The 15,666-nt window shown below is 43.7% G+C and overlaps 1 protein-coding gene across 10 annotated transcripts in view; it reads right to left on the bottom strand.

Moving 5' to 3' along the window:
* LOC139569908 (uncharacterized) overlaps window positions 1-15,666 on the bottom strand; it is a 215,956-nt gene that overhangs the window by 115,776 nt on the left and 84,514 nt on the right. For 8 of the 10 annotated variants that reach the window (XM_071391238.1, XM_071391246.1, XM_071391242.1 and 5 more), the window contains 2 exons: window positions 13,107-14,456; window positions 11,956-12,048 (listed from right to left, as the gene is read on the bottom strand). The exons of 1 other annotated variant lie outside the window; for it this stretch is intronic. In XM_071391238.1, the coding sequence (XP_071247339.1) occupies window positions 11,956-12,048; window positions 13,107-14,456 (1,443 nt within the window). The remainder of the gene's footprint in view (window positions 1-11,955; window positions 12,049-13,106; window positions 14,457-15,666) is intronic. One more of the 10 variants, XM_071391243.1, reaches the window with a different exon arrangement.

Below are 15,666 nucleotides of genomic sequence, written 5' to 3'. Positions count from 1 at the left end.
GAGGAGGAGATAGGAGTGGAGGAGAGAACAGACAGGTTAGGAGAGGAGAGGAGGAGATAGGAGTGGAGGAGAGAACAGACAGGTTAGGAGAGGAGGAGATAGGAGTGGAGACAGGGTTAGAGATGGAAGGGAGAGGAGAGGAGGAGAGAGGATATTAGACAGGAATAGAGAGGGAGAGGAGAGGAGGGGCGGAGATAAGAGAGGAGACAGGGATAGAGAGGTAGAGGAGAAGAGACAGGGTTAGAGAGGGAGTTGAGACAGGGATAGAGAGGGAGAGGAGAAGACACAGGGATAGAGTGGGAGAGGAGAAGAGACAGGGATAGAGAGGGCGAGGAGAGGAGACAGGGTTAGAGAGGGAGAGGAGACAGGGATTGAGAGGGCGAGGAGAGGAGACATGGTTAGAGAGGGAGAGGAGACAGGGATTGAGAGGGGACAGTATTGGACAGTTATGTTTCATTTTGTGAGATTGTTAGTGCAAATGGTTATCCGGGCAAAGAGCCTCATGCAGCATTCCTCTGCAAACAGATCTTGCGTCCTTAATGGCACCCTATTCCCTACCCTGGTTAAAGTAGTGCACCCTATAGGGAATATACACTCAGTATACCAAACATTAGGAACACCTTCCTAATATTGAGATGATACACATTTCTTTAATGTATTTTATATTTCATCTTTATTTAGCCAGGTAGACCATGATGTCATAATGATAGTTTAACCAGGTAGGCCAGATCATCTTTATTTAACCAGGTAGACCATGATGTCATAATGATAGTTTAACCAGGTAGACCATGATGTCATAATGATAGTTTAACCAGGTAGACCAGATCATCTTTATTTAGCCAGGTAGACCATGATGTCATAATGATAGTTTAACCAGGTAGGCCAGATCATCTTTATTTAACCAGGTAGACCATGATGTCATAATGATAGTTTAACCAGGTAGGCCAGATCATCTTTATTTAGCCAGGTAGACCGAGATGTCATAATGATAGTTTAACCAGGTAGGCCAGATCATCTTTATTTAACCAGGTAGACCATGATGTCATAATGATAGTTTAACCAGGTAGGCCAGATCACCTTTATTTAGCCAGGTAGACCATGATGTCATAATGATAGTTTAACCAGGTAGGCCAGATCATCTTTATTTAACCAGGTAGACCATGATGTCATAATGATAGTTTAACCAGGTAGGCCAGATCATCTTTATTTAACCAGGTAGACCATGATGTCATAATGATAGTTTAACCAGGTAGGCCAGATCATCTTTATTTAACCAGGTAGACCATGATGTCATAATGATAGTTTAACCAGGTAGGCCAGATCATCTTTATTTAACCAGGTAGACCATGATGTCATAATGATAGTTTAACCAGGTAGGCCAGATCATCTTTATTTAACCAGGTAGACCATGATGTCATAATGATAGTTTAACAAGGTAGGCCAGATCATCTTTATTTAACCAGGTAGACCATGATGTCATAATGATAGTTTAACCAGGTAGGCCAGATCATCTTTATTTAGCCAGGTAGACCATGATGTCATAATGATAGTTTAACCAGGTAGGCCAGATCATCTTTATTTAACCAGGTAGACCATGATGTCATAATGATAGTTTAACCAGGTAGGCCAGATCACCTTTATTTAGCCAGGTAGACCATGATGTCATAATGATAGTTTAACCAGGTAGGCCAGATCATCTTTATTTAACCAGGTAGACCATGATGTCATAATGATAGTTTAACCAGGTAGGCCAGATCATCTTTATTTAGCCAGGTAGACCATGATGTCATAATGATAGTTTAACCAGGTAGGCCAGATCATCTTTATTTAACCAGGTAGACCATGATGTCATAATGATAGTTTAACCAGGTAGGCCAGATCATCTTTATTTAACCAGGTAGACCATGATGTCATAATGATAGTTTAACCAGGTAGGCCAGATCACCTTTATTTAACCAGGTAGACCATGATGTCATAATGATAGTTTAACCAGGTAGACCATGATGTCATAATGATAGTTTAACCAGGTAGGCCAGATCATCTTTATTTAGCCAGGTAGACCATGATGTCATAATGATAGTTTAACCAGGTAGACCATGATGTCATAATGATAGTTTAACCAGGTAGGCCAGATCATCTTTATTTAGCCAGGTAGACCATGATGTCATAATGATAGTTTAACCAGGTAGGCCAGATCATCTTTATTTAACCAGGTAGACCATGATGTCATAATGATAGTTTAACCAGGTAGGCCAGATCATCTTTATTTAACCAGGTAGACCATGATGTCATAATGATAGTTTAACCAGGTAGGCCAGATCATCTTTATTTAACCAGGTAGACCATGATGTCATAATGATAGTTTAACCAGGTAGGCCAGATCATCTTTATTTAACCAGGTAGACCATGATGTCATAATGATAGTTTAACCAGGTAGGCCAGATCATCTTTATTTAACCAGGTAGACCATGATGTCATAATGATAGTTTAACCAGGTAGGCCAGATCATCTTTATTTAACCAGGTAGACCATGATGTCATAATGATAGTTTAACCAGGTAGGCCAGATCATCTTTATTTAGCCAGGTAGACCATGATGTCATAATGATAGTTTAACCAGGTAGGCCAGATCATCTTTATTTAACCAGGTAGACCATGATGTCATAATGATAGTTTAACCAGGTAGGCCAGATCACCTTTATTTAGCCAGGTAGACCATGATGTCATAATGATAGTTTAACCAGGTAGGCCAGATCATCTTTATTTAACCAGGTAGACCATGATGTCATAATGATAGTTTAACCAGGTAGGCCAGATCATCTTTATTTAGCCAGGTAGACCATGATGTCATAATGATAGTTTAACCAGGTAGGCCAGATCATCTTTATTTAACCAGGTAGACCATGATGTCATAATGATAGTTTAACCAGGTAGGCCAGATCATCTTTATTTAACCAGGTAGACCATGATGTCATAATGATAGTTTAACCAGGTAGGCCAGATCACCTTTATTTAACCAGGTAGACCATGATGTCATAATGATAGTTTAACCAGGTAGGCCAGATCATCTTTATTTAGCCAGGTAGACCATGATGTCATAATGATAGTTTAACCAGGTAGGCCAGATCATCTTTATTTAACCAGGTAGACCATGATGTCATAATGATAGTTTAACCAGGTAGGCCAGATCATCTTTATTTAACCAGGTAGACCATGATGTCATAATGATAGTTTAACCAGGTAGGCCAGATCATCTTTATTTAACCAGGTAGACCATGATGTCATAATGATAGTTTAACCAGGTAGGCCAGATCATCTTTATTTAACCAGGTAGACCATGATGTCATAATGATAGTTTAACCAGGTAGGCCAGATCATTTTTATTTAACCAGGTAGACCATGATGTCATAATGATAGTTTAACCAGGTAGGCCAGATCATCTTTATTTAGCCAGGTAGACCATGATGTCATAATGATAGTTTAACCAGGTAGGCCAGATCATCTTTATTTAACCAGGTAGACCATGATGTCATAATGATAGTTTAACCAGGTAGGCCAGATCATCTTTATTTAACCAGGTAGACCATGATGTCATAATGATAGTTTAACCAGGTAGGCCAGATCACCTTTATTTAACCAGGTAGACCATGATGTCATAATGATAGTTTAACCAGGTAGGCCAGATCATCTTTATTTAGCCAGGTAGACCATGATGTCATAATGATAGTTTAACCAGGTAGGCCAGATCATCTTTATTTAACCAGGTAGACCATGATGTCATAATGATAGTTTAACCAGGTAGGCCAGATCATCTTTATTTAACCAGGTAGACCATGATGTCATAATGATAGTTTAACCAGGTAGGCCAGATCATCTTTATTTAACCAGGTAGACCATGATGTCATAATGATAGTTTAACCAGGTAGGCCAGATCATCTTTATTTAACCAGGTAGACCATGATGTCATAATGATAGTTTAACCAGGTAGGCCAGATCATCTTTATTTAACCAGGTAGGCCATGATGTCATAATGATAGTTTAACCAGGTAGGCCAGATCACCTTTATTTAGCCAGGTAGACCATGATGTCATAATGATAGTTTAACCAGGTAGGCCAGATCACCTTTATTTAACCAGGTAGACCATGATGTCATAATGATAGTTTAACCAGGTAGGCCAGATCATCTTTATTTAACCAGGTAGACCATGATGTCATAATGATAGTTTAACCAGGTAGGCCAGATCATCTTTATTTAATCAGGTAGACCATGATGTCATAATGATAGTTTACCAGGTAGACCATGATGTCATAATGATAGTTTAACCAGTTAGGCCAGATCATCTTTATTTAACCAGGTAGACCATGATGTCATAATGATAGTTTAACCAGGTAGGCCAGATCACCTTTATTTAACCAGGTACACCATGATGTCACAATGATAGTTTAACCAGGTAGGCCAGATCATCTTTATTTAACCAGGTAGACCATGATGTCATAATGATAGTTTAACCAGGTAGGCCAGATCATCTTTATTTAACCAGGTAGGCTAGTTGAGAACAAGTTCTCATTTACAATTGCGACCTGGCCAAGATAAAGCAAAGCAGTTCGACATATACAACAACACAGAGTTACACATGGAGTAAAACAAACATACAGTCAATAATACAGTAGAAAAATCTATATACAGCTGAGTGCAAATGAGGTAAGATAGGAGAGGTAAGGCAATAAATAGGCCATGGTGGCAAAGTAATTACAATATACCAATTAAACACTGGAATGGTAGATGTGCAGAAGATGAATGTGCAAGAAGAGATACTGGGATGCAAAGGAGCAAGATAAATAAATAAATACAGTATGGGGATGAGGTAGTTGGATGGGCTATTTACAGATGGGCTATGTACAGGTGCAGAGATCTGTGAGTTGCTCTGACAGCTGGTGCTTAAAGCTAGTGAGGGAGAGATGAGTCTCCAGCTTCAGTGATTTTTGCAGTTCGTTCCAGTCATTGGCACCAGAGAACTGGAAGGAAAGACGACCAAAGGAGGCATTGGCTTTGGGGGTGACCAGTGAGATATACCTGCTGGGGAGCGTGCTACAGGTGGGTGCTGCTATGGTTACCAGTGAGGTGAGATAAGGCGGGGCTTTACCTAGCAGAGACTTGTAGATGACCTGGAGCAAGTGGATTTGGCAACGAGTATGAAGCGAGGGCCAGCCAACGAGAGCGTACAGGTCGCAGTGGTGGGTAGTATATGGGGCTTTGGTGACAAAACGGATGGCACTGTGATAGACTGCATACAGTTTGTTGAGTAGAGGGTTGGAGGCTATTTTGTAAATGACATCGCCGAAGTTGAGAATCGGTAGGATGGTCAGTTTTACGAGGGTATGTTTGGCAGCATGAGTGAAGGATGCTTTGTTGCGAAATAGGAAGCAGATTCTAGATTTAATTTTGGATTGGAGATGCTTAATGTGAGTCTGGAAGGAGAGTTTACAGTCTAGCCAGAAACCTAGGTATTTGTAGTTGTCCACATATTCTAAGTCAGAACCGTCCAGAGTAGTGATGCTGGACGGGCGAGCAGGTAGCAGTTGGAGGCCACGGAAGGAGAGTTGTATGGCATTGAAGCTCATCTGGAGGTTAGTTAACACAGTGTCCAAAGAAGGGCCAGATGTATATAGAATGGTGTCGTCTGCGTAGAGGTGGGTCAGAGAATCACTAGCAGCAAGAGCGACATCATTGATGTATACAGAGAAGAGAGTCGGCCCGAGAATTGAATCCAGTCCCATAGAGACTGCCAGAGGTCCGGACAACAGGCCCTCCAATTTGACACACTGGACTCTGAGAAGGTTTGGTGTGATTCGAAATGTCGGTAATCTGTTTGTTAACTTGGCTTTCGAAGACCTTAGAAAGGCAGGGTAGAATAGATATAGGTCTGTAGCAGTTTGGGTCTAGAGTGTCTCCCCCTTTGAAAAGGGGGATGACCACAGCAGCTTTTCAATCTATGGGAATCTCAGACAATACGAACAGGCTAGTAATAGGGGTTGCAACAATTTCGGCAGATTATTTTAGAAAGAGAGGGTCCAGATTGTCTAGCCCGGCTGATTTGTAGGGGTCCAGATGTTGCAGCTCTTTCAGAACATCAGCTATCTGGATTTGGGTGAAGGAGAAGTGGGGGAGGTTTGGGCGAGTTGCTTTGGGGAGCGCAGGGCTGTTGACTGGGGTAGGGGTAGCCAGGTTAAAAGCATGGCCAGCCGTAGAAAAATGCTTGTTGAAATTCTCAATTATAGTGGATTTATCGGTGGTGACAATGTTTCCTAGCCTCAGTGCAGTGGGCAGCTGGGAGGAGGTGCTCTTATTCTCCAAGGACTTTTTAGTGTCCCTGTCACGACTTCCGCCGAAGTTGGCTCCCCTGCCTGCTCGGGCGGTGCTCGGCGGTCGTCGTCACCGTCCTACTAGCCGCCACCGATCCCTTTTTCGTTTGTCTGTTTGTTTTGTCTGATTAGTTGCACCTGTGTTTTTTTTTTGGTTTCGTAAATGAGCTTTAGGAGTTTGACCCGCCCTTGTTTTGTGCGGGATTGTCTTTTGGTTACGTGCGTGTGTTTTGGGTTTTGCAAGTGTTTCTCTGCGCCCTGTATGTTCGGGCTTATTCATTTTTTGGTGAAATAGTAAAAAGGTATATTATTCCCAAGCGGCTCTCTCTCTGCGTCTGATTCTTTCACCCACCTAGTCCCGCGTGACAGTCCCAGAACATTTTTGAGTTTGTGCTACAGGATGCAAATTTCTGTCTGAAAAAGCTAGCCTTTGCTTTCCTAACTGCCTGTGTATATTTGTTCCTGACTTCCCTGAAAAGTTGCATATCACGGGGGCTATTCGATGCTAATGCAGAACGCCACAGGATGTTTTTGTGCTGGTCAAGGGCAGTCAGGTCTGGAGAGAACCAAGGACTATATCTATTCCTGGTTCTACATTTTTTGAATGGGGCATGCTTATTTAAGATGGTGAGGAAAGCACTTTTAAAGAATAACCAGGCATCCTCTACTGACGGGATGAGGTCAATATCCTTCCAGGATACCCGGGCCAGGCTGATTAGAAAGGCCTGCTCGCTGAAGTGTTTTGGGGAGCGTTTGACAGTGATGGGGGGTGGTCGTTTGACCGCAGACCCATTACGGATGCAGGCAATGAGGCAGTGATCGCTGAGATCTTGGTTGAAAACAGCAGAGGTGTATTTGGAGGGCAAGTTGGTTAGGATGACCTATGAGGGTGCCCGTGTTTATGGATTTGGGGTTGTAGTTGGTGGGTTCATTGATAATTTGTGTGAGATTGAGGGCATCAACCTTAGATTGTAGGATGTCCGGGGTGTTAAGCATGTCACAGTTTAGGTCACCTAGCAGCACGAGTTCTGAAGATAGATGAGAGGCAATCAGTTCACATATGGTGTCCAGGGCACAGCTGGGGGCAGAGGGAGGTCTATAGCAAGCTGCAACGGTGAGAGACTTGTTTCTGGAAAGATGGATTTTTAAAAGAAGAAGTTTGAATTGTTTGGGTACAGACCTGGATAGTAAGACAGAAATCTGCAGTAGATTGCAACAACGCCCCCTTTGGCAGTTCTATCTTGTCGGAAAATGTTATAGTTAGGGATGGAAATTTCAGGGATTTTGGTGGTTTTCCTAAACCTGGATTCAGACACGGCTAGGGCATCCGGGTTGGCAGAGTGTGCTAAAGCAGTGAATAAAACAAACTTAGGCTTCTAATGTTAACATGCATGAAACCAAGGCTTTTACGGTTACAGAAGTCAACAAATGAGAGCGCCTGGGGAGTAAGAGTGGAGCTAGGCACTGCAGGGCCTGGATGAACCTCTACATCACCAGAGGAACAGAGGAGGAGTAGGATAAGGGTACAGCTAAAGGCTATCAGGTCGTTTAGTGTGTTCAGAGCAGAGAGTAAAAGGAGCAGGTTTCTGGGCGTGAGAGAATAGATTCAAGGCATAATGTACAGACAGAGGTATGGTAGGATGTGAGTACATTGGAGGTGAACCTAGGCATTGAGTAATGATGAGAGAGATATAGTCTCTAAAGACGTTCAAACCAGGTGATGTCATCGCATATGTGGGAGGTGGAACAACATGGTTGGTTAAAACGTCTTATGGCTGGGGGCAGTATTGAGTAATATTTTAGAAAAAAATAGAAAAAATCTGCACCACATTGGGTTGCAGGAGAGTGTTTTGAAGTTGAGTTTTAGAAAAAAAATATAAAAATATGTGCAAAGAAAAAGATATATAAAGATATATACACGGGACACAACAAGACGAGGACAAAAGACGTCTGACTGCTACGCCATCTTGGATAAAGCTATGGGAATTTGTTGAGCATGAAAAACCCAGCAGCATTGCAGTTCTTGACACAAACCAGCGTGCCTGGCATCTACTACCAAACCCTGTTCAGAGACACTTAAATCTTTAGTCCTCTGAATGGCACACATCCACAATCCATGTCTCAAATGTCTAACAGGCCTACAAATCCTTCTTGAACCTGTCTCCTCCCCTTCACCTACATGGATCTAAGTGGATTTAAGGCTAAAATATGAACCTTTTGGGCGACCCGACCAAGTGATTGGTTATAAATATGTAATTCTCATTGGAAGCATGTCTAAGAAGCTGTAGATCTGTTCTACGGGAAGCTGTAAATCTGTTCTACAGGAAGCTGTAAATCTGTTCTACAGGAAGCTGTAAATCTGTTCTACAGGAAGCTGTAAATCTGTTCTACAGGAAGCTGTAAATCTGTTCTACAGGAAGCTGTAAATCTGTTCTATGGGAAGCTGTAAATCTGTTCTACGGGAAGCTGTAGATCTGTTCTACATTCTACAGGAAGCTGTAGATCTGTTCTACAGGAAGCTGTAGATCTGTTCTACGGGAAGCTGTAAATCTGTTCTACGGGAAGCTGTAAATCTGTTCTATGGGAAACTGTAGATCTGTTCTATGGGAAGCTGTAGATCTGTTCTACATTCTACGGGAAGCTGTAGATCTGTTCTACATTCTATGGGAAGCTGTAGATATGTTCTACATTCTAAGGGAAGCTGTAGATAAGTTCTACATTCTATGGGAAGCTGTAGATCTGTTCTATGGGAAGCTGTAGATCTGTTCTATGGGAAGCTGTAGATCTGTTCTATGGGAAGCTGTAGATCTGTTCTACATTCTAAGGGAAGCTGTAGATCTGTTCTACATTCTATGGGAAGCTGTAGATCTGTTCCATGGGAAGCTGTAGATCTGTTCTACAGGAAGCTGTAGATCTGTTCTACATTCTACGGGAAGCTGTAGATCTGTTCTATGGGAAGCTGTAAATCTGTTCTACGGGAAGCTGTAGATCTGTTCTACATTCTACGGGAAGCTGTAGATCTGTTCTACGGGAAGCTGTAGATCTGTTCTACATTCTACGGGAAGCTGTAGATCTGTTCTACGGGAAGCTGTAGATCTGTTCTACATTCTACGGGAAGCTGTAGATCTGTTCTACAGGAAGCTGTAGATCTGTTCTACATTCTACAGGAAGCTGTAGATCTGTTCTATGGGAAGCTGTAGATCTGTTCTACATTCTAAGGGAAGCTGTAGATATGTTCTACATTCTAAGGGAAGCTGTAGATCTGTTCTACATTCTATGGGAAGCTGTAGATCTGTTCTATGGGAAGCTGTAGATCTGTTCTATGGGAAGCTGTAAATCTGTTCTATGGGAAGCTGTAGATCTGTTCTATGGGAAGCTGTAGATCTGTTCTACGGGAAGCTGTAGATCTGTTCTACATTCTACGGGAAGCTGCAGATCTGTTCTATGGGAAGCTGTAGATCTGTTCTACAGGAAGCTGTAGATCTGTTCTACATTCTACGGGAAGCTGTAGATCTGTTCTATGGGAAGCTGTAAATCTGTTCTACGGGAAGCTGTAGATCTGTTCTACATTCTACGGGAAGCTGTAGATCTGTTCTATGGGAAGCTGTAAATCTGTTCTACGGGAAGCTGTAGATCTGTTCTACATTCTACGGGAAGCTGTAGATCTGTTCTACGGGAAGCTGTAGATCTGTTCTACATTCTACGGGAAGCTGTAGATCTGTTCTACGGGAAGCTGTAGATCTGTTCTACATTCTACGGGAAGCTGTAGATCTGTTCTACATTCTACGGGAAGCTGTAGATCTGTTCTATGGGAAGCTGTAAATCTGTCCTACGGGAAGCTGTAGATCTGTTCTACATTCTACGGGAAGCTGTAGATCTGTTCTACGGGAAGCTGTAGATCTGTTCTACATTCTACGGGAAGCTGTAGATCTGTTCTACGGGAAGCTGTAGATCTGTTCTACATTCTACGGGAAGCTGTAGATCTGTTCTACAGGAAGCTGTAGATCTGTTCTACATTCTACAGGAAGCTGTAGATCTGTTCTATGGGAAGCTGTAAATCTGTTCTACAGGAAGCTGTAGATCTGTTCTACATTCTACGGGAAGCTGTAGATCTGTTCTACGGGAAGCTGTAGATCTGTTCTACGGGAAGCTGTAGATCTGTTCTACATTCTACAGGAAGCTGTAGATCTGTTCTATGGGAAGCTGTAAATCTGTTCTACAGGAAGCTGTAGATCTGTTCTACATTCTACGGGAAGCTGTAGAGCTGTTCTACGGGAAGCTGTAGATCCGTTCTACATTCTACGGGAAGCTGTAGATCTGTTCTACAGGAAGCTGTAGATCTGTTCTACATTCTACGGGAAGCTGTAGATCTGTTCTACAGGAAGCTGTAGATCTGTTCTACATTCTACAGGAAGCTGTAGATCTGTTCTACATTCTACAGGAAGCTGTAGATCTGTTCTACATTCTACAGGAAGCTGTAGATCTGTTCTACAGAAAGCTGTAGATCTGTTCTACATTCTACAGGAAGCTGTAGATCTGTTCTACAGGAAGCTGTAGATGCAATATGCTTGGACACACTTTAGAGCATGCTTCCGGTTATCTGCACACACACACACACACACACACACACACACACACACACACACACACACACACACACACACACACACACACACACACACACACACACACACACACACACACACACACACACACACACACACTACTGTAGTAGGGACATACTGTAGTAGAGACATACTGTAGTAGAGACATACTGTAGTAGAGACATACTGTAGTAAAGGCATACTGTAGTAAAGACATACTGTAGTAGAGACATACTGTAGTAAAGACATACTGTAGTAGAGACATACTGTAGTAAAGGCATACTGTAGTAGAGACATACTGTAGTAAAGACATACTGTAGTAGAGACATACTGTAGTAAAGGCATACTGTAGTAGAGACATACTGTAGTAAAGACATACTGTAGTAGAGACATACTGTAGTAAAGACATACTGTAGTAGAGACATACTGTAGTAAAGGCATACTGTAGTAGAGACATACTGTAGTAGAGACATACTGTAGTAAAGGCATACTGTAGTAGACACACTGTAGTAGAGACATACTGTAGTAGAGACATACTGTAGTAGAGACACACTGTAGTAAAGACACACTGTAGTAAAGACATACTGTAGTAAAGGCACACTGTAGTAAAGACACACTGTAGTAAAGACATACTCTAGTAAAGGCATACTGTAGTAGACATACTGTAGTAGAGACATACTGTAGTAAAGGCATACTGTAGTAAAGGCATACTGTAGTAGACATACTGTAGTAGAGACATACTGTAGTAAAGGCATACTGTAGTAGACATACTGTAGTAGAGACATACTGTAGTAAAGGCATACTGTAGTAAAGGCATACTGTAGTAGACATACTGTAGTAGAGACATACTGTAGTAAAGGCATACTGTAGTAAAGGCATACTGTAGTAGACACACTGTAGTAAAGACATACTGTAGTAAAGGCATACTGTAGTAGACATACTGTAGTAGAGACATGGCATGCTGCTTCGGCTCACACTAACCCATTTACCTGTTCTGCACTCTGGCGATAAATCTTTCTCTTTAAACTACCCAGCGTATTTTCCCACAGACCCTGGCAGCACCTCCAAAAGGTTTTAGGTGGCTGAGAGAGAGATATAGAGAGAGGGGAAGAGAGAGAGAGAGAGAAGGGTAGAGAGAGACAGAGAGAGATAGACCGGGGGAGAGAGAGGGAGAGGTAGAGAAAGATAGAGAGAGTGGAAGAGAGAGAGAGAGAGAGAGAGAGAGAGAGAGAAGGGTAGAGAGAGAGAGAGAGAGAGGGGTAGAGAAAGATAGAGAGAGGGGAAGAGAGAGAGAGAGAGAGAAGGGTAGAGAGAGAGAGAGAGAGAGAGGGGTAGAGAAAGATAGAGAGAGGGGAAGAGAGAGAGAGAGAGAGAGAAGGGTAGAGAGAGAGAGAGGGGTAGAGAAAGATAGAGAGAGGGGAAGAGAGAGAGAGAGAAGGGTAGAGAGAGAGAGGGGTAGAGAGAGAGAGAAGGGTAGAGAGAGACAGAGAGATAGACGGGGAGAGAGAGGGAGAGGGAGAGGGAGAGAGAGAGAGGGGTAGAGAGAGACAGAGAGAGAGAGAGGTAGAGGTAGAGAGAGAGAAGGGTAGAGAGAGACAGAGGGAGAAAGACCGGGGGACAGAGAGGGAGAGGTAGAGAGAGAGAAGGGTAGAAGAGAGAAAATATGGAAATTAAGGCAAGAAAGGATAGCTGGAAACAGCTGAGAAGGGCGTGTCAGGACAGTCAGGTAGGTACAGAGTGGTCAGGTAGTTACAGAGGGGTCAGGACAGTCAGGTAGGTACAGAGTGGTCAGGACAGTCAGGTAGTTACAGAGTGGTCAGGACAGTCAGGTAGGTACAGAGTGGTCAGGACAGTCAGGTAGGTACAGAGTGGTCAGGGCAGTCAGGTAGGTACAGAGTGGTCAGGACAGTCAGTTAGGTACAGAGTGGTCAGGACAGTCAGGTAGGTACAGAGTGGTCAGGACAGTCAGGTAGGTACAGAGTGGTCAGGACAGTCAGGTAGGTACAGAGTGTTCAGGACAGTCAGGTAGTTACAGAGTGGTCAGGACAGTCAGGTAGTTACAGAGTGGTCAGGACAGTCAGGTAGGTACAGAGTGGTCAGGACAGTCAGGTAGTTAAATATGAGAGGAGGTGGTTCTTACCCTGTGGACAGGCTCTGTGCTCTTCTCCTCCTCACCCACCCCAGGATTAGCCTCCATCACCTGCACATGGCTGTCTCCTTGGTTCCCCAAGCTGAGGATGAGGTTTACAGTAACCCCCAGATCCACACTGCCTCCAAGGCTGAGGGTAGGGCTGTTCTTGACGGTGTCCCCTAGGCAGACCATTCCCCCCTGGTGCCCGAGGCTAACCCCCTGGCCCCCCAGGCTAACCCCCTGGCCCACCAAGCTAACCCTAGGGCTGCTGTTGACTGAGGTGCCCCCCAGGCTAACCCCCTGGCCCACCAAGCTAACCCTAGAGCTGCTGTTGACTGAGGTGCCCCCCAGGCTAACCCCCTGGCCCCCCAGGCTAACCCCAGGGCTGCTGTTGACTGAGGGGCCCAGTTGGCTCATGGTGCCCCCCAGGCAGAGGGCTGGGCTGCTGGGCTCTTTTAAGACCAGGCAAGGGGATTGGTGGGTCTCTGGAGGAGAGGTGAGGCCACTGCACCTTGGAGGCCGTGTGTTGCTGTTCATCACCTGGTAGCCATCCTCTTGGTCCTCCCAACTTTGCTGGTCTGTTGAGGGACAGTATCGACTGTCTATTGTCCTCAATCTGTCCTCAAAGACACTCAGTGCAGGGGTAAAGTGGGTCACTGGCTGACAAGGGGTACTGTGGATGGGGCAGGCTGTAGCATCTGTGTAGATAACTGCTGCTGTGCTCTCTGAGTATATATTATCTCTAGTGGACTCTACTGTGGTCTCTGAGTAGATATTATCTCTAGTGGACTCTACTGTGGTCTCTGAGTAGATATTATCTCTAGTGGACTCTACTGTGGTCTCTGAGTAGATATTATCTCTAGTGGACGCTACTGTGGTCTCTGAGTAGATATTATCTCTAGTGGACTCTACTGTGGTCTCTGAGTAGATATTATCTCTAGTGGACTCTACTGTGGTCTCTGAGTAGATATTATCTCTAGTGGACTCTACTGTGGTCTCTGAGTAGATATTATCTCTAGTGGACTCTACTGTGGTCTCTGAGTAGATATTATCTCTTGTGGACTCTGGTACAGTGTTTGTGTAGATGTTATCTTCTGTGATCTGCTCTGCTGTCTCAGAGTAGTTCTCAGTGGTGGACTCTGTATTGGTGTAGATACTATCTCCAGTAATCTGCTCTGTTGGGGGCTCAGCGTAGATAATATCTCCAGTAATCTGCTCTGTTGGGGGCTCAGAGTAGATACTATCTTCATTAGGTTCCGTCTCGTTATTCCTGCGTTGACTCCTCTGGTGTTTCTGGTCTCTCCAGTGGACCAGGATCCATCCCAGCATGGACCTCAACTCCTCCAGACGCTCATGGATCTAGAGGAATGATCAATCAGTCAGCCAATCAATCAGTCAACCAACCAGTCAACCAATCAGTCAGTCAACCAGTCAACCAATCAATCAATCAATCAATCAGTCAGTCAATCAGTCAATCAATCAGTCAGTCAGTCAGTCAGTCAGTCAGTCAACCAATCAGTCAGTCAACCAATCAATCAATCAGTTAGTCAATCAGTCAGTCAATCAGTCAGTCAGTCAGTCAACCAATCAGTCAGTCAACCATTCAACCAACCAATCAATTAAGACCTAGACAACCAGGCGAGAGGAGTTCCTAACTCATCAATTAAGACCTTGACAACCAGGCAAGAGGCGTTCCTAACTCATCAATTAAGACCTTGACAACCAGGCCAGAGGAGTTCCTAACTCATCAATTAAGACCTTGACAACCAGGCCAGAGGAGTTCCTAACTCATCAATTAAGACCTTGACAACCAGGCGAGAGGAGTTCCTAACTCATCAATTAAGACCTTGACAACCAGGCGAGAGGAGTTCCTAACTCATCAATTAAGACCTTGACAACCAGGCCAGAGGAGTTCCTAACTCATCAATTAAGACCTTGACAACCAGGCCAGAGGAGTTCCTAACTCATCAATTAAGACCTTGACAACCAGGCGAGAGGAGTTCCTAACTCATCAATTAAGACCTTGACAACCAGGCCAGAGGAGTTCCTAACTCATCAATTAAGACCTTGACAACCAGGCCAGAGGAGTTCCTAACTCATCAATTAAGACCTTGACAACCAGGCGAGAGGAGTTCCTAACTCATCAATTAAGACCTTGACAACCAGGCGAGAGGAGTTCCTAACTCATCAATTAAGACCTTGACAACCAGGCGAGAGGAGTTCCTAACTCATCAATTAAGACCTTGACAACCAGGCGAGAGGAGTTCCTAACTCACCACTACATAAATAGAGACCTAAGAAAACAACATAGCATGGCAGCAACACATGAGTATTGTAGCAACACCACATGACAACAACATGTTAGCAACACAACATGGTAGCAGCACAACATAGTAGCAGCATAAAACACGGTACAAACATTATTGGGCCCAGACAACAGCACAAAGGCAAGAAGGTAGAGAGAATAATACATCACTCAAAGCAGCCACAACTGTTAGTAAGAGTGTCCATGATTGAGTCTTTGAATGAAGAGATTGAGATAAAACTGTCCAGTTTGAGTGTTTGTTGC

This window comes from Salvelinus alpinus, chromosome 3 (genome assembly GCF_045679555.1).
Source record: "Salvelinus alpinus chromosome 3, SLU_Salpinus.1, whole genome shotgun sequence".
Lineage (NCBI taxonomy): Eukaryota > Metazoa > Chordata > Actinopteri > Salmoniformes > Salmonidae > Salvelinus > Salvelinus alpinus.
The sequence above is the reverse complement of the archived record's forward strand: the minus strand, read 5'-3'. Positions and strand labels throughout refer to the sequence as shown.